At 35.0% G+C, this 18,386-nt stretch overlaps 2 protein-coding genes across 10 annotated transcripts in view; both read right to left on the bottom strand.

Moving 5' to 3' along the window:
* The window catches only part of LOC120418114 (ras-related protein Ral-a), a 66,129-nt gene extending 55,571 nt beyond the window's left edge, over positions 1–10,558 (bottom strand). Inside the window, exon 1 of one of the 2 annotated variants that reach the window (XM_039580388.2) lies at positions 10,337–10,558. The gene's annotated coding sequence lies outside the window, so the exon portion shown is untranslated. The remainder of the gene's footprint in view (positions 1–10,336) is intronic. The other variant, XM_039580389.2, reaches the window with a different exon arrangement.
* A 5,670-nt stretch (positions 10,559–16,228) lies between these two features.
* The window catches only part of LOC120418133 (moesin/ezrin/radixin homolog 1), a 69,134-nt gene continuing 66,976 nt past the window's right edge, over positions 16,229–18,386 (bottom strand). For all 8 annotated transcript variants that reach the window (XM_039580416.2, XM_039580417.2, XM_039580418.2 and 5 more), the window contains one exon: positions 16,229–18,303. In XM_039580416.2, the coding sequence (XP_039436350.1) occupies positions 18,139–18,303 (165 nt within the window). In that variant the 3' untranslated portion in view covers positions 16,229–18,138. The remainder of the gene's footprint in view (positions 18,304–18,386) is intronic.

Raw genomic sequence — 18,386 nt, 5'->3', positions numbered from 1 at the left:
TTTAACTTTTTGTCACTAAAACTTGATTTGCAAAAAAACTCTATTTTTTAATTTTTTTTATTTTTTGATATGTTTTAGAGGACATAAAATGCCAACTTTTCAGAAATTTCCAGAATGGGCAAAAAATCTTTGACCGAGTTATGACTTTTTGAATCAATACAGATTTTTTCAAAAAATCGAAATATTGGTCGCAAAAATTTTTCAACTGCATTTTTCGATGTAAAATCGAATTTGCAATCAAAAAGTACTTTAGTAAATTTTTGATAAAGTGCACCGTTTCCAAGTTATAACCATTTTTAGGTAACTTTTTTGAAAATAGTCGCAGTTTTTCATTTAAAAAAAATAGTGCCCATGTTTGCCCACTATTGAAAAAAATATTTTTGAAAAGCTGAGAAAATTCTCTATATTTTGCTTTTTCGAACTTTGTTGATACGACCCTTAGTTGCTGAGATATAGCCATGCAAAGGCTTAAAAATAGAAAAATTGATGTTTTCTAAGTCTCACCCAAACAACACACCATTTCCTAATGTCGATATCTCAGCAACTAATGGTCCGATTTTCAATGTTAAAATATGAAACATTCCGATCTTTCCGAAAAAAATATTTTCAAAAATTTAAAATCAAGACTAACATTTCAATCGGGCCAAACATTCAATATTACGCCCATTTGAAATGTTAGTCTTGATTAAATTTTTTTGAAAATATTTTTTTCGAAAAGACCGGAAAATTTCACGAATGTTTCATGTTTTAACATTGTAAATCGGACCTATAGTTGCTGAGATATCGACATTAGAAAATGGTGGGATGTTTGGGTGAGACTTAGAAAACATCAATTTTTCTGTTTTTTAACCTTTGCATGGCTATATCTCAGCAACTAAGGGTCGTATCAACAAAGTTCGAAAAAGCAAAATATAGAGAACTTTCTTAGCTTTTCAAAAATATTTTTTTCAATAGTGGGCAAACATGGGCACTATTTTTAAAAAATGAAAAACGGCGACTATTTTCAAAAAAGTTAACTAAAAATGGTTATAACTTGGAAACGGTGCACTTTATCAAAAATTTACTAAAGTACTTTTTGATTGCAAATTTGATTTTACATCGAAAAATGATGAAATTTTTGCGACCGATATTTCGATTTTTTCAAAAAATATGTATTGATTCAAAAAATAATAACTCGGTCAAAGATGCCCATTCTGGAAATTTCTGAAAAGTTGGCATTTGTTGTCCTCTAAAACATATCAAAAAATAAAAAAAAATAAAAATAGAGTTTTTTTGCAAATCAAGTTCTAGTGACAAAAAGTTAAATTAAAAATCACCATTTTTTTTTTACCGTGTATCATTTTTTTTCAGTGTAGTCCATATCCATACCTACAACTTTGCCAAAGACACCAAATCGATCAAAAAATTCCTTCAAAAGATACAGATTTTTGAATTTTCACATATCATTTTTGTATGGACAGCTGCCAAATTTGTATGGAAAATTATATGGACAAACTAATGATGCAAAATGGCTTCTTTGGGCATACCGAAGGCACCAAAAAAGTTTCAGCCGGATTAAAAAATACAAAAATTAAAATTAAAGAAAAAAGACCGATTCCATAGAGAACTGCTCAGATCTGCAAAATAAAATTATAACAGTTTTCCCTAACAAGCCAAATTTGTGCTGATATATGCAGAATGTAAATTTTAAAGGTTTAAAATTCTTATCGATCAAATGTTCATCTTTTCCACAACCAAATCTGAATTTCCAGGACAAAACAGCGGCTAATAGAATCATCTAGCTTATTCCTCATCACAGCCCGATGATTCGTCATCACTCGGATTATTTGTTCTTCCCAGAAATGTTTATGTTTGTGGTTAAAAATCTCAAAAATCCAAAAATGCGGATTTTGATAAATTGAGTTTTTATGAAAAAAAAGTTCGGCCAATTTGGTTTCCGAGTACTTATTTTTTTCTGAATAGTCGTCATCAATACCTATAACTTTCAGAAGGCACGAATCGATCAGAAAATTCCATCAAAAGTTACAGATTTTCGAATATTTACATACCATTTGTGTATGGACAGCTGCCAAAATTGTATGGAGACTTGTGTGGGTAAACCAATGAAACAAAATTGATTTTTTGGTCATAGGAAAGGCCCCCATGAAGTTTGAGCCAAATAAAATAAAATCATAAACATAAAACCCATTTCCGGTTTTGGTAGAGAATTGCTTAACGGGATTGCATAATGTTATGGCAAATATTTAATGAAAGTATTAAGAAATACGAATCTTATTCCATGGAAAACAAAGATCAAAATAAATTTAACAATTTATTTCAGTATGGCCAAATAAACAGAATGACAAATTTCTTCGTACTCCGATGACGTGATGTATGAAAAACTTCTCAACAATCCACACCAAGTGCATACATATCACGCGTTTTTACTCGCCGCACAGCTCGCCAAGTCAGTATTTGAATAATAAATTACCAAGATGATAAGCGATAAGATACGGGGCACATACTTCATTGCTCATCGTCCTCGTCGTCGCCATCGAAGGCCTCATGATTCATTACAGTTCGAGTTACTTAATTGCAACGAGTTTGTTTGACTGATAGACTTGAATGCTCAAGTTGTTCCGTTATAGTTTGATAAAGAAAAAAGATCATTCGTCAGCAAAACTGCACGATTCCTAATCAAATTAACGAGACGTTGCTAAAAGATCATCACCCGCGGTGACGCAAACAATCGATACTCAACACTCAATAGGGTTTGAAACGGTCAACTTTTTGTTTTTGCTTTTTGGTTCAATTCTCCTCGGTTTCACTTTGATTTTACTATTTTCTCCAGTCAATCGTCCTCTTTTTGTTGTGCGCACCTTCCAATTGCTTTTCGAAGCGTGCCTTATTTTTCGTGGGTGAATTTCATTTTTTTTTTGTTTGCAGTATTTTTTGGAGGTTTAGCTCAGTGAAATGGCTTCTGTTTTTCTTTTATTTTCGTTCCACCGTCTCGAATAGGGTGGTGGAGCTTTGCCGCTAGTCACAAATGAAGCACCCACTCCCCCACATATCTCTCCCCGTTACCACATCTGGTTGGTTATTTTAGATTTGAGAGTTTTTGTTTTGAGTCTTTTTTGTTGTTGTTGTATGTCTGCACTATGTTTTATGCCAGTACGACGCGTCATGTTTAAAGAGTTAACTTTCAGTGCTTTTATGCTGTGTGGCTCTGAAAGAGAAGAAGAGCCACTTTCGTTGGCGACTAACTAATAAAGTGCGCACAACCTGGGGAAAATAGATCCGCGGACCCATTGTTGACGGTGAGGAGTTCAGAGATTCAAACAATAGTCGGAGGATTCACATGATGGAAAACATGGCGAGGTCACAGTTTTGCTTTCGCTGCTCACAGGCAACATTTCCCACTAACTTTCCCTTTTTGGGGGGTTTGAAACGTTGAAACGCATTTGATGGCAGAGAGATGGTTTAGTTATATTTTAAATTGTCGCTTCCATATTGTCGAGTTCTGATGGAAAACCCTAAACTTTGAGCATATGTAGTACCCCATTGAAGATAAATTTACTTATTTTTGCCTTCCTCATCTTACTGAAGAAAGGCTATAAAATCACTCGAAAAACGAAATTCGAAAAATTTGACCTCCTAGAATACTTATAGCATACTTATCGACTCAGAATCACATTCTGAGCAAATGTCTGTGTGTGTGGTGGGATGTTGATCAACAAAATTTGCACTGGATTATCTCGGCACTGGCTTTGGACCATTTTGGTTTCTTTCGATCCGTCTTGGAGTCCCATAAGTCGCTATTGAAAATTATAAAGTTTAGTTAAGCACTTCAAAAGTTATGCTAAAAAAACGATTCTAGCAAAAGTCCGGAAGATTGTACAAAGGGTGGTTTTTGCAAGAAACCCCGTCATGTTATCAATTGTTAGAAAGGTATTCAAAAGATCTTTCCAACGAGTTCATAATATTGAAGATCTGACAATCAAAAGTTATAAGCACTTAAGTGTTATTTATGAACCTTTTAGAGGTCGGATCTCATATATTTCGATTCGTTGTCCGGATCTATCATGCGACCTGTCGATGGATAGGTGATCAAAAGACCTTTCCAACGAGTTCAAAAGATTGAAGATCTGACAAACCTATCAAAAGTTATAAGCACATAAGTGCTCGAATTATGAAGATCTGACTATCTAATATGATGGTATGAATTATGAATCATGTTGATAGAACACTGAAAGGTTCGCCCTTTTGTATCTATTTTGGATAGCATTACTCTATAAATGTGAGGAAGGCACCAACCACTTCACCATGGGGTATTTCCATATAAGCGAGCGGCCAAAAATATTTTTTTGCTTTTTTGTGACTTTTTTGTGTTGTTTGTACTTAGTATAATGAAAACAAATGAATTTTGATATTTTTCCAAAAAAAAGTTTAATTTTCGATTTTTTCATATATTTGAGGCCACATGCATTAAAGTGGTGAATTTTAATATTCTTGCTCTGTCTATTTGATGCACGGAATGGCGGTTTATGCTATGTTAAAGTTTCTGATTTACGTTCAATCTCCCTCCCCTTCTTCTTGAGTTAAAATCCACCTCTCTTTGAATGAATTTCTAATTTTAATAAACGTACCTAAGTACCAACAAAGTCATGAATATCAAATCAATTTCAAAACATGCATAGTAGGTACATTATTTCTTCCTCTGCAGGTAAAATAATATGCTTTTAACCAAGCGTAACGTCATGATTCGAATTCCCGGACGCTTCGAAACCCGGACACTTCATCTTGTTTTATCAATTATTTGGATATAAGTTCGCCTTATGAATGTCAAAACTGTGTTATTTGATGAATTCCAACATCAACTTTCATTTAAAGTTTGTTTGAACGCTGTAGTTAATGCCAAAACAATTAAATACAATTAAATTATATGTTTACCAAAAAATGCGAAACATTTCACTTGAAATATTTCATAGGCGTTCGAAGCACCGGGAAGGCAAAGCAGAAATTTATGGTTTTAATTTCCTTAGATACAAGCAAATTTTTAAATAAAATATCGATTGTTTTGATGTTAACAGCTTATTTGAGACCTAAAGAATGCCATTTACTAACATTTCAGTCCAAATTTGTGCGATTCATTAGCAAAAACGAGTGTCCGGAATTCGAAGCAAAAGTGTCCGGATTTCGAATCAGCTTTTATCAGTGTCTGGGATTCGAAGCACAACAAGTCATTTTAATTTTCAAATTCTGATGAAATTTTTTTAGAAAAGACCTATTTTGTATGCATTTTCTTGAAACTGACTGTTAATACTACATCCTGATGATATTTCTTTATTTCCAACTTATTACATGATGTTTTGTCAGCTATAACAAAAATGATATGCTACTAAGTGTCCGGATTTCGAATCATGACGTTATACGCGAAATCATTAATTTTCCTGCATGAATCAAAATATTCAAAATGGCATAACTCAAAAAGTGCACATAAGTGCACTTTGAAATTTAGAGACAAGTTAGGACATGGTTCAAATTTTAGGCTGCAAAATTTTCAGATCGCACAAATGCACACAAAAAAAGTACTCCATTAACAAAGTTGAAAAAAACTAAATTTTGAATAATAATCCATCTTTTTTGATTTTTATTATTTTTTTTTAGCGTGTAAAAGTGTGTTTTGAAAAATGTTATTGAAAAGTTGAATCAATTACCTTTCTGAATATATATAATGATGCAGGAAAAAATACATAAACAGCTACACAGTACAACTATGAAAAATAATCATTTTTTTTGTCAAAAAACATGTTTTTTCTTACCATTTTCGCCTTTGAAGGTCTGCAATTCAGTGAATTTTTATCCTACAACTTTCAAACTCCGGATTTTTCTTAGTTAGAATGTTTATTTTCGAAAAAAAATACCAAAAAAATAATTAGAGTATGTCGGTTTTTCGATTTATGGCCGCCTGAAACCCCATAGTGCACCTAAGGGTGGATTAAGTAACGTTTTTTTTTCAAAAAATTGGCTAGAAATCGAGCCAACAAAGATTTCATAAAACATTTGAAACTTTTTAAAAGTTATAGCTGTCTCTTTTCCCCACAGGTTGCTTTTTCCGGTGTAGTTAGAAAGCCTTGTTGTAAGTTCAAAGGTTCGCTTAAGTATACAATAAGGTTAAAGATATGTTCTGACAAGAAATCCAAAATATTCATACCACGGAATTCTTTTATACTCTAAATTTTGAGATTTTTTTTCGAAGTAAAACTACAGTTAAAAATTATCATGGAAATAGTACATTTTTTATTTCACAAAAATGTAGTCTTTTTTAACCCCTCAAAATGAGTAATTTTATCCCTTTTCAAGTGCAATCCCTTTTTATATCCTAAATTGAGGTAATATTACATAATTTCAATTTGAATTTATTTATTTTTTGTATGAATCTTTGTTTGGATTTCTTCATACAAAAATAAAGGTTGTACATAAAAAAACGCTATGAAACTATTTTACAATCTATATCTCGAGAAGGGACTTTCTGATCGATTTGGTGTTTTCGGTAAATGTATGGATCCATTCATAAAAAAATACCCAATTTTGTGATCAACTGTACACAGCAAATTTTGGGGTGCAATTTCAGTAAAATAAATAACTGAATGCGATTCAGTAATCATCACGTTTACTGAAATTCGGCGATAAACAAAAACATTACTGAAAAATCAGTAACTGGCTATCTGTCAAACTGAAACGTCACTTCTGACTTGTTGTTTGGATGCTGCCGAGAGATGACAACTATGTTCTCCTTGGAATGAGCTGTCAAGTAGGTTTTTTTGCCAAGAAGGGCCATGAAGTTAAATTTAAAAATTGATTTAAAAATAAATTTAAAATTTACTCAGAAAAAAAAGCTTTATCGTTGTGTACAAAAATGTCACAAATTAAAGCATAATTTTAGGACCCCAATTTCACTGAACCAGATTTTCACCACCATAATAGCCATCTATTCGTCTCCACCGTGCACCAGATTTAGAAGACGGAACCTCCAAATGAGTTTCGCTCGAAGTTGGACAGTTTTTTGAAGGTATAAGGTCTAGGATACGCTCTGAGCAAGCGTTGCGACCATTGGTATACTATTTTAAAGGTGAAACGGGACGCCAATTCTGTTCAACTTTAAATCTGAACTCGACAGATTGCTTGGTATCAACTTGATAAGCGTCTGTAAAAAAAAAAGAACATCGTCTTCTTCCAGACAAATCGAAACGGCAATATTTTTGCTCGAATCCATTCAATATTTATTTAGCAATTTTATAAACGAATTTAAACACGTTTTATTAAGCTCAACAAACCCTACAAGATGCTTCAAACCTTTACTTCCGTTCCGGTTATCGCAATAAGCACTTGTGACATAGGCCAATTATTCATCGTAATGATCTATAGAAACAATTTAGTTTTTCAAAATGCAAGTAGATTGAGCGCTTCCCTTACGCCGACGAGAAGGTTAAGTACCGTAAACCGGGGTGGCTTTTTATAGGATTTAAATGAATTTTAGAAATATTTTCCAACTGGTAAGGTTTTTCTCAAGATTATTATTTTTAAAACATGTACTAGGGTAGGCCCCACAAACTCCATGCACTATTTTTGAAATAGTGTTTAAAAAATTAGTTTAAATTCCGGGGCGACTTTGATAGTAAAAAGAAAAATTACTTTTAAAAATCAGATTTAAGGTGTTCAAATTTCATTTGTACGTTAATGTACCATCACTAATTTTGCTAATATAGTTTTTAAGAAAAAAAAAATATTGTTTACATTTAGTTATTTAAGTTTATAAGCTTTTTAACAAAATACATATAAATTTTAAGTAAAATTCGTTAACTAGTTTTGTTTATAAAATTATTGGTTTATTTGCATTTTAAAGTGATTTCAAAGCACGAATCACAAGTTTTCACATTTTACATAAAATTTCCTATAAATTTGGAGATTTTTTTTAATTGTGTTTCAAAAACATATATTACTTATTATTTACAAACTTATTTTGCCTTCTCTTAGTGGAAAATTGTCCAAAGAATCCGAAAATGCATTCCGTTTTTCGATTCAAAATCATGTTCATTGAGAAAATCATGAACATTCTGAAGTATGAAATAATGTCTTTCATCAACTTTTTCTTTATGAGCATGAGCATGAGCATGAGCATGAGCATGGTTGACTGCCAATGAGCTGCTACTCCGTTATTGACAGATCAGCTGAAGTTAAACAATGAATCAAAAATGATCAGTGGGAGCCAACCATCCGTTCACTGTTTAACCCCTGAAGACCCCGACTTTATTAGTCAATACCGGCGCCCTCCCAAGAAGCCTGCAGTTCAACAAAAGGGAGGAATGTTAGTCCGATAGTTGAAGTTGCAGACTCATCAAGCACATAGTTTTTCGCTATATACTTGTTGATACCGCTTGAGACCGTTGAATCCACAGCATCTCCTTCAAGCATCACGTGATTATTTTTTTTTTTGGGTTAGTAGGATAAGGTATTGGCTTTTCGATGCCTCCCGAGCTACGATGCTATGGGGAGGACTTTCATAACAAACCCGTCGGCGAGCCTTCCGAGCAACGATGCTATGGGAAGGACTTTCTAATTAGCACACCAAAACACTCGCGCACAGGTATTTAAATACTGAATAAATGTAATTTTTCATCACGATTACCCAGACGACATTGATGATATAGGAAGGACTTTTTTACAGTCATTTACAGTAATACTTAAACTTATTTTAATGCAACAATTCACACGACGTCGTGCCTCCCGATCAACGATGATGTAGGAAGGACTTGAGCAAGCCAATCAGGATGAAACACGAAATAAAATTCTTTTCTTTTCACACACAATGCCACATAATTGACCGCGCGTCACCACCCAACAAATTGAACTGATTTTCTTCAGCTTGTGGGCAAGCCAACCAGGATGAAACACGAAATAAAATTCTCTTCTTTTCACACACAATGCCACATAATTTACCGCGCGTCACCACCCAACAAATTGAACTCATTTCATCAACTTTTTCTTTATTATAGTTAATTAACTTTTTAAAATTTTCCAAATTTTTATCATAAGTTCTTCTTGAGGTACTTTGAACACTCTTCTACCACGGTCAGTATGATTTCAAACCATTGCGTACGTATTTAATTTGTACTCTCATTTTGCGGAAAAATCTGAAACCTATCAAGGTCACCCCGGCTATAAAAGTCACCCCGTTTTACGGTACCTAGAATGCATAAAATTCCCAAACACGGATGTGAACTGCAAGTACCTAAGACAATTTTGAAGGAAATCTAGACTTTTACGAAACCCATATGAATTTTTAGTACTTCTCCAAATTAAATAAATTAACATGAACTAAGTAATTCAACGCCATTCTAATTATTTCTACGGCAGGACGAGGCACTAAGTCTTTGACTTAAATCTTTTTATAAATGATATTTAAAAGACATCTGGCAAGCCTGTTGTGAGTAATATCGTAGACTTTGACTTTAAGAAACATTTCAAAACTAGGTATTTGTTATAAACTAGGGGTTTGTTATAAGTCTCATCCACGTGCCATGAGCCTTAAGGATTTCCTTTTTTTGCAATTTTCTTTTGTAGGTACTTACATGAGCGGCAAGTTATTTTCCTGAAACAAAATAAATAGTAATCTTTGAGGCGATTCCCACAAAGCCAAGCGAAACACCGAAATTATTACCAAGTCCAACACAGAGCAAACCAATTGCGATACGCTTGTTGTTGATAGTCTGCACTTATCAGACATTTTATGAATACAATGCACGAGATTATTCAAAATCAGACCCACGAAAAAAAAACTGGCTAATTTCGGAGCCAACACACAACAATCACACCAGATTGCACCCTCCACAACCACAACCTTCCTTTTGAGGGGCACTCGATGCGTCCCATCAACCAACCAAGGCGTAGCCTGATTTCAGGAGGTGCTCAGGGGTCAGTTCGGGTCGGGTCTGGAGGCCCCCTCCCTCCGCTTTCTTCCTCCCGTTCCACACCCCCCAAAAACGACGCGTCGCACAACTAGTTTTGCGTCGAATCGCCGCCACCGTTGACAGATCTCTCTTTTTTTCGGCCGCGGCCACCACCCTCCTCCACTTTGCACAGCAAATTGCGGGGACCCGCAATCGGTGTTAAAATCCTGCACCGGAACGCCGGAAACCAAACCATCGAAAATCGATACCCTTCGCAGTCGATGATACTGATACGCTTCCAGAACTTCCACCGGGGGAGACCTTTTTCGTGGGCCCGAGCCCGATTCTTCCACAGCACAATTTCGCTTCGCTGGCAGCCGAAGCATCGTCATCCCCACAAAACTTACACGGAATTTTACGGAGCTTTTCCCACTTTCTTTTTCGCTTCCTCGGTAGACGAAACACACACCGGATTAAGGTACTTCTGCTTCCGGAACTTTACGCGGAGAACAGGGCACTGCAACGAAAGGACCGTAATTTCACGAAAAAGAAAAAAAACCCGGGACCGATACACGGAGGGGTTTTTGTCCACGGGACCGAATGACTGACGCAGAGCTACTACCGTTTGATTTGCGAGTAAAGTTTGATCTGATGATGGTTTGCGGATGGCAGCGGAGCAGTCAGTGGTGCCAGCCGAGTTGATTGATGCAACTGTCAGATGCGAACCCATGTGGCGATTTTTCAAAGTTGCTGCATGGGATCGGGGTGTTTTGATTTGCTGCACTGTAAACACCAAGGTTGTTAACGATAAAATTATCGACGAATAAGGCTGGTACAAATATTTTTTAAAGTTTTTGTCACCCCCCCCCCCCCCTTCAAAATTGGCCCGAAAAATCAGGGGGCAAAAAAAAATTACAATAAACTTCACAATTTCAATGAAAATTCAAGAGCAACCAGCTGAAATCAAATTAAAATACATTCTTCTGCGTTTAAAATCATTTTTAGCGTTGTTGTGGTTTGGTTGAGCGTTTTAGCAGAATGCATTACTGTGAATACAAAGAGACGAGTTGTTCCTTTTAATTCCGCTATATATTTTAATATCTTGACAGATACGTATTTCGTCTACTACTTGCAGACTTCATCAGTGTTCTGTTCTCGACTGTTCTCGAGTCGAGAACAGAACACTGATGAAGTCTGCAAGTAGTAGACGAAATACGTATCTGTCAAGATATTAAAATATATAGCGGAATTAAAAGGAACAACTCGTCTCTTTGTATTCACATTTTTAGCGTGTTTGGGTTTATTAAAAAATCTTAAGATTTTTTGAAAATTTTCGATGCAAAATCTTTTTTTCGATACAATTTTTGTTTTTGTCTGATCTTAGATTTTTTGAAAACTAATTATTGCAAAACAACTGAACTAGTGTAAAAAAACACTTTTTTCATTTAAATGTGAAGATTATGGCTTGTTATTCAAATTTTTATATTTTTTTATTTTTTTGCCCCCCCCCCCCTTGACCACGGCCAGGGCCGAGGGACAAAAACTTTTTTAAATATTTGCATCGGCCTAAACGAATAATCAAATAATCGGAACGATAACGATAGTCTTTCGTTTCGTTATTCCGATAATTGGGTACTAAAGCCCTATGTCAATTTGTATGTACAACGGTAAAAAAACACGATTAAAAACCATTTCTGATCACTTTTTTTCATTTTAATGCAAATTTTTTTTTTGACAAGACAACATTTTTTCGATGGATCAACTATGGTCCCCTTGGAACGAGCTGTCAAGTAGGAGCTTGGGCCAATTGGGTCCTAAAATGAGGCTTAGATTGCTGATATCATTGTTCACAGCGATAAAGCTTATTTTTCTGAGTACAATGACCCTTTGTACGACCATAAAGAGCTTAAAATGGATTTTTAAATCAATTTTGAAAAATTAACCTCGCGGTCCTTCTTGACAGAAAAGCTCCTACTTGACAGGTCGTTCCAAGGGGACCATAGTTGATCCATCGAAAAAATGTTGTCTTGTCAAAACAAATTTTTGCATTAAAATGAAAAAAAGTGATCAGAAATGGTTTTTAATCGTGTTTTTTACCGTTGTACATAAAAATTGGCATAGGGCTTTAGTACCCAAATTGGGTCCTAAAATGAAGCTTAGATTGCTGATATTATTGTTTACATCTATAAAGCTTATTATTCTGAGTACAATGACCCTTCGTACGTGCCTCTAATGTTGCCATATCAGCAAGTTGACGTTCAGTAAAAAAAGATTTTCCGGCAATGAAGCACACTGATTGAGGACATTTTTTGAGGGAATACGAGTAAATCAAAGCAGTAATAGGCAAAAACAAAAAAATCGCGACGATTTTTGTTCACATTGATTGAATTTTAACGACGCTGACCGGGCTGCTCAGTTGCACTAACCAGAACGTCAATTTTCTTACCTGTTTTGCCTCGGTCTCCTGTGCTCAATTCGACGGTAACATTTCAAAAGACATCATGTACATTTTGGGTTATTGTATATTCTGAAAGTACTTCTAATAAGCTACCTCTCCACCAAAAATGAGCAAAGGTTACTTCAGTAAAGTCTGTTTAATCTTGATTTTAAATAAAGTAACATAAACAAAATCTCTGCCATCAGCAGTCCCTGTTTATATAGCCCTGTCAACCTGTCAAACAAAAGGCTACATAAACCTCGTGACGAAAAAAAAGCAACATGAAAAAAGCGCCATGTACATTCGGCGAAGAAAAACAAATCATAACAAAGCACCCCCCTCAGTGACAGCAGGGTGATATCGACGTTGGTGATTTCAAAAGAAGTTATGTTTGTTTTTCTCGAATAAAATTACGGAAATAATGTTTTATTGAATATGGATGATCAAGTATCACCAAAAGTAACGTTTTTCATCGTTTGTTATCATTAGAACATCTTATTTTGCTTTTATATAAAAATGGTAATTGAAAATGGATGCTCAACATTCAAATGCGTTTTTCTCAAAACGCATGGTTTGTACATGATGCTTTTTGAAATGTTGGCATCGAATTGACCACTTAAATTAGGTATCTTTGGTGAGAGATTTGCGACCTGCCAAAATTAGGACCAGAGGGCGGTGGAAGATAGAACTGATGGCACGGAATTAGAGGCCATATAAAATATTTTGAAGTGATTTTAAATTATGCAAATGCATATTTATTCTAAAAGAGTTGCTGTTTACACCGATGCTGTACGTTTTCGGCATAATCGTAGAATTATGCTCTTTTTGTTATCGAATATGTTTGATCCTCGACAAACCTGCCAAACATACATGCATTTCTGGAGTTTTTTTGAAAAGGACCAATAAACCAAATTTTCAGTTTTTGCTTTTTGGGTGTTTTTCAATAGACGTATCCAGTTTGTAATGGCCGCTAGGTGGCCAATGGTGTTAGAAATGACAGCTTCCATGTATTTGAATATGGGAGCTCAGGAAAACTCAATTTTTAAGCAATAAAATGAATATTTATGATAAAAGTATTGATTGATTAGGTGCACAAAATGTGTCTAGAATATTATAAAAATAAAAACTGTTCAAAAAATTTGCAATCGAGATAAGTGCACCATTCGATTCAGCAGGAATTTTGGGCACCAAAAATATATAGTTTTCATATGTTAAGTATTTTATTTTAGAAGAAAATTAACAAAAAGTATGAAAATCGAGACATTTAGTATGGGAGCTGTCAAATCTCTCACCATCAAAAAGCAGCGTTGAGCTTTCGCTGGATTTGTCTATACCCCTGACTCAAGGCGGTTCTGCCTACCAGCAACTCCACCAGGACAGGACCCAGGGAGACGACTCCTACACCTGGACTGAGCTAACGACCTAACCTTTTTTTTAGGTTAGTCCGGGGCCAACATTTACTTCCCCGTCCGACGGAAGGCGTGATCAGACAAATCTCGTCTCAAAATATGCCATCGGGACCTTCTGGGATCGAACCCAGGCCGACTGGGTGAGAGCCGTGCACGCTTACCCCTACACCACGGTTCCTTCTCTTATTTAATATACTTCTAAAATTGACTAAATCCAACCAAATCACGTTGAATTTTCAGGCTTCCACATAGATTTTTTTTGGATAATATGATAAGTTTTAAAGTATAAATACTCAAAACAGTCACAATATATCGTATTTTCTCGAAAATACTCGTTTTTTTATAATTCGCAATATGGGTATCAAACGTGGTATCAAACGATTTGAAGTTTTGCATGTATTTTCATTGTTTTAGAGTTTTTTGATCGACATTCTCAAATTTTCACAAAATACATTATTTTCTTAAAAATGCTCAAATTTTTATAATTCGATTACGATTCGAAATTTTGCTTGCATCTCCATCCAAGTAACAAATCAGCACTAAAAGAAGTAATTGTTCGGCACTAACAGTGCTTTACCTGCAGTTAAGTGCACTGTTTTGGAGTGCATTGCACTATTTTGGAGTTTTTTGAATGAAATACTAAACTTTTCACAAAATACTGTATTTTCTCGAAAATACACAAAATAATATTATTCGCAATATCGGTATCAAACAATTCAAAATTGTACTCAAATTTTCACAAAATACCGTATTTTTTGAAAGTACTAAAATTTTCATTATTTTCAATATGGGTATCAAACAAAGCAAAATTTTACCTGCATTTTCACTGTTTTCGAGTATTTTGTTTTGATGATTTACTCAAAAAACTCAAAAACAGTGAATGCAAGCAAAATTTCGAATAAAATACGGTATTTTGTGAAAACTTGAGTACTTCATTCCAAAAACTCTTTAACAGTGAAAATGCATGCAAAATTTCGAATCGTTCGACACCTATATTGCAAATTTTTTTTTTTTTGTATTTTCTAGAAAATACGGTATTTTGAGAAAATTTTAGTATTTCATTCAAAAATCGTTTAACACTGGAACGCCCAACGCATGTCCAACTTACACGGACGCCCAAGCCTCCCAAAAAAGTTGGAACGGTAACTTCAACTCGCTGGTTCTCGGGCATTACTCAACCAATCGGGACGGTTCTTGTTTCCAGTGATTTGTAAGAATGTCTAGATGATCCTGAAATTTTGCAGAATTTGATTTGAACAAATCTGTAATTTTTGCGACCGAAAACATCGTTCCACCTTTTTTAAAACGACTGCCTCCGCGGAATTTTCGGCGAATTTTTTTTTACTCGCGAAAAAAAAAGTTGGAACGATGTTTTTGATCGCAAAAATTACAGATTTGATCAAATTAAGTTCTGGAAAGTTCTAGAATCATTTAGACATCCTAACAAATCACTGGAAAGAAGAATCATCTTGATTGGTTGAGTTATGTCCAAGAACCATTGAGTTGAAGTTACCGTTCCAACTTTTTTGGAGCCTTGGGCGTTGGAATGTTAAACAGTGAATATGATACAAAAATTCGAATCGTTTGATACCCATAGTGCGAATTATAAGAATTTGAGTATTTTAAAGAAAATACGGTATTTTGTGAAAATTTTAGTATTTCATTCAAACACTCTAAAACAGTGAAACAATTTTGCATTAAAATGAAAAAAATAATAGCAGAAATGATCGTTAAATCGTGTTTTTTACCATTGTAAATAAAAATTTACATAAATAGGGTCCTAAAGACTCTTTTTGGTTTCTTCAGCAAAGTTGTAGGCTATGAAGAGGACTTTTAATGAAACAAAGTTACACTATACGTCCGATTTTCAATGTTAAAAAAATTAGTCTTTGTGACATTTTCCAATCTTTCCACAAAAATATTCGCATTTTTTTTAAATCAATCCCTAAGGATACATAAGGCTACTGTTAGATTTCCTTTTGCATTGATAGAGTTCAAAACTTTATTGCTCTGATAATAGTTAGATATTTTGTTTCGTTTTCTTGAAATTAGAGTTTGAGTTGGACAAAGAAAGGAACATATTTTTCACCGAAAGTTAGACTTTTTAGGATGAAAAATCAAGCATTAGTTAGAGAAGATAACTTTCACATCGTTCGTCATTTAGTGCCCCGTTTGGCAAAAAGCGCATACAAAAGTACATCGTCCTATGAAAAATGCTACCCCAAACAGGGTGGTTCATCGCTTCACAAGCGAGTTCCACGCGCTCCTTCCTGGCGTGCGTGCGTGGCCGGTTTAGTCTTCTTCGTTACATCGTTGTTTCAAGCACTTTTAGTGAGTTTTTTCTTTATTATTTCTGTTTTTTTCGGTTAACGTACAACTGAACTTGAAAAGAGGGACAAAACAAAAGGATTTTCGAAGAAACTATAAAAATGATAATAAAACAACAAAACACCTTCAGTTACATTACATGGCTTGAATTTTAATCAAAGATTTTACACCTCCAAACGAAAATACAATTAAAAAAAAGGTGGGTGGGGGGAGAACCAAGGTCACGAGAGAGTTCCATTTAAAACAAGCATGGGAAAAATAGTGTAAAACAAACAAAAAAAATACTGGCTCTAGGGACAGAACGAAGCAAATCAATCGTGTTTGTGTGTGTTCCGGTGTGTTTACTCAGGGGGGAAAAGATTGGAAATCTTTGTAGAAAAATCCAGCCCGTCTACCCTTTTTTTTCTCCAACTCTCTTCGCCCATCTTGTTGTTTATTTATAAATGTTATATTTTACTCCCAATGCTTAATGTTTTTTTTTCTTTCTCGCAAACACGCGTTACCTAATCGTGTAGGTGTGTGTGTATTATTTTCAGTGTAATCTATCTCCCACAAGTGTCAACGATTGTGTTTCTGTGTTGCTGTTTCTTTCCAGTGTTTGTGTATTTCAATTAATCAAATTAATTAAAAATAATTTAAACAAAAAATAATAAAACGTAAAAATGGCAGATAGAAATATTCGTGATTGTTTTTCCTTAATTCTCGCGTGGGAATCATCGTTCGATTTTCTGCTTCTTTCATTTCAAACCCCCGCCGCTTTTGATTGTACAAAACCATCATTATTGATACGATTTTAACATTTTTGCTCGTGTGTAGAATTTCCGTTGCCATTTACTGTCTGTCTGTGTGTGTGTGAGGGTATGTGTTTAACTTGTTACTGGAAGGATCTGTTTTCGTGTCTAAATTTATTTAGAATCAAATGGTACCTTTTTCTTTTTTTAAACCAGCGAAAAAATATTGTTCAGCTTGTCGCTTCTCTCGCACGCAATTAAAAGGAGTAATAATTATTAATTGAATTTCCTATGCGCTAAAATTATCATCATAATATGTTCTTTTCCGCGTATCTTTTTTGCTTACTTGCGTTATTCCTCAATTTATCCTTGCAGTTTTTGTTTAACTTAGTCGCAAACCCTACAAGTAGTGTTGATTAAACTTAATAACAATTAGTTTCTTTTTTTTTCTGCTGCTGCTGCTGCTCTTGCTCCGTTTTTCTACACCTTTATTATAGTATATCCTTGATTTTATATCTTAATCGCCATCATCATTAAGTGTTGTCTCAACCCTTGTCTCAAATTATTAATTAGTGAATACGAACCTACCAGTAAATGTGTGTGTGTGTGTGTTATTTAGAAGAAAACTGCGACAAACTGTTGATAAATAACAACAAACTTTTTAACCCATACTTTTAACTTCGCTTGTCTACAGAATTTATTAATGCAGCAGCAGGGAATGGAAGATTAGTTGGTTCGGCAACAAAACATGCAACTTGGCTGCTATTATTGTGTTTGTGTGTAATACTTTTGATGAAGAAAGACCTTTAACTTGGAGTTTCGAACAAAACGATTTTTCTCTGGATAGATAGAAGCCCAGATTTTGACAAGCTCTACTCGAGAGTAAATGTAGAAAAACATATTCCTGATAACAATAGATTAATAGCAGTTAATAAAAATGTATTTGTAGTTGCATTTTTCTCTCAGTTTCAATTCACTTTGTGTTCTAAACAAGCAACCGCTGCGCCATTGCTCTCTCTTTCTCCCTCTCATCATCATTTCCATGATTCCTAAACGAATATTATTACAAAACTATATACTATCTGGTGTTGTTGCTGTTGTTGTTGTTGTTGTGTCGTTGTTTACCACCACCACACCGAACATTCGTCGTCAAAGAGCGCGCCTTTATGTGTACGTGTGTGTTTGGTGTGCAAGAGTTCGACAACTACGACGACACGAAACACCAACACTACTACCGCTACGCCTACGCTATACCAAAACTGTCCCCACCTATTATGCATGTGCTCCGCTGTGTGTTCTCGAATTTACATGTTCTCGAACTGGTCCACGCGGCGCTTGGTGTTGCCTTTGCGGATCTCGCGCAGCGTCTTGTACTTGTCCCGCCCCTGGCGCACGTTCTCCCGGTGGATCTTGTCGTTCGCCGTCTCCATCGTGTCGTCCCGGGACAGGGCGAGGTCTTGCTTGAGGGCCTGGTGGGATGAAAAGTTTGGGGAAAAAAAAAACAATTGTGTTCGAAATTAGTGGTGGAGTTTGTTTTCTTCTAAACTTAACT

This window comes from Culex pipiens, chromosome 1, assembly GCF_016801865.2.
Source record: "Culex pipiens pallens isolate TS chromosome 1, TS_CPP_V2, whole genome shotgun sequence".
Classification (NCBI taxonomy): domain Eukaryota; kingdom Metazoa; phylum Arthropoda; class Insecta; order Diptera; family Culicidae; genus Culex; species Culex pipiens.
This window is presented reverse-complemented; position numbering and strand designations above follow the sequence as displayed.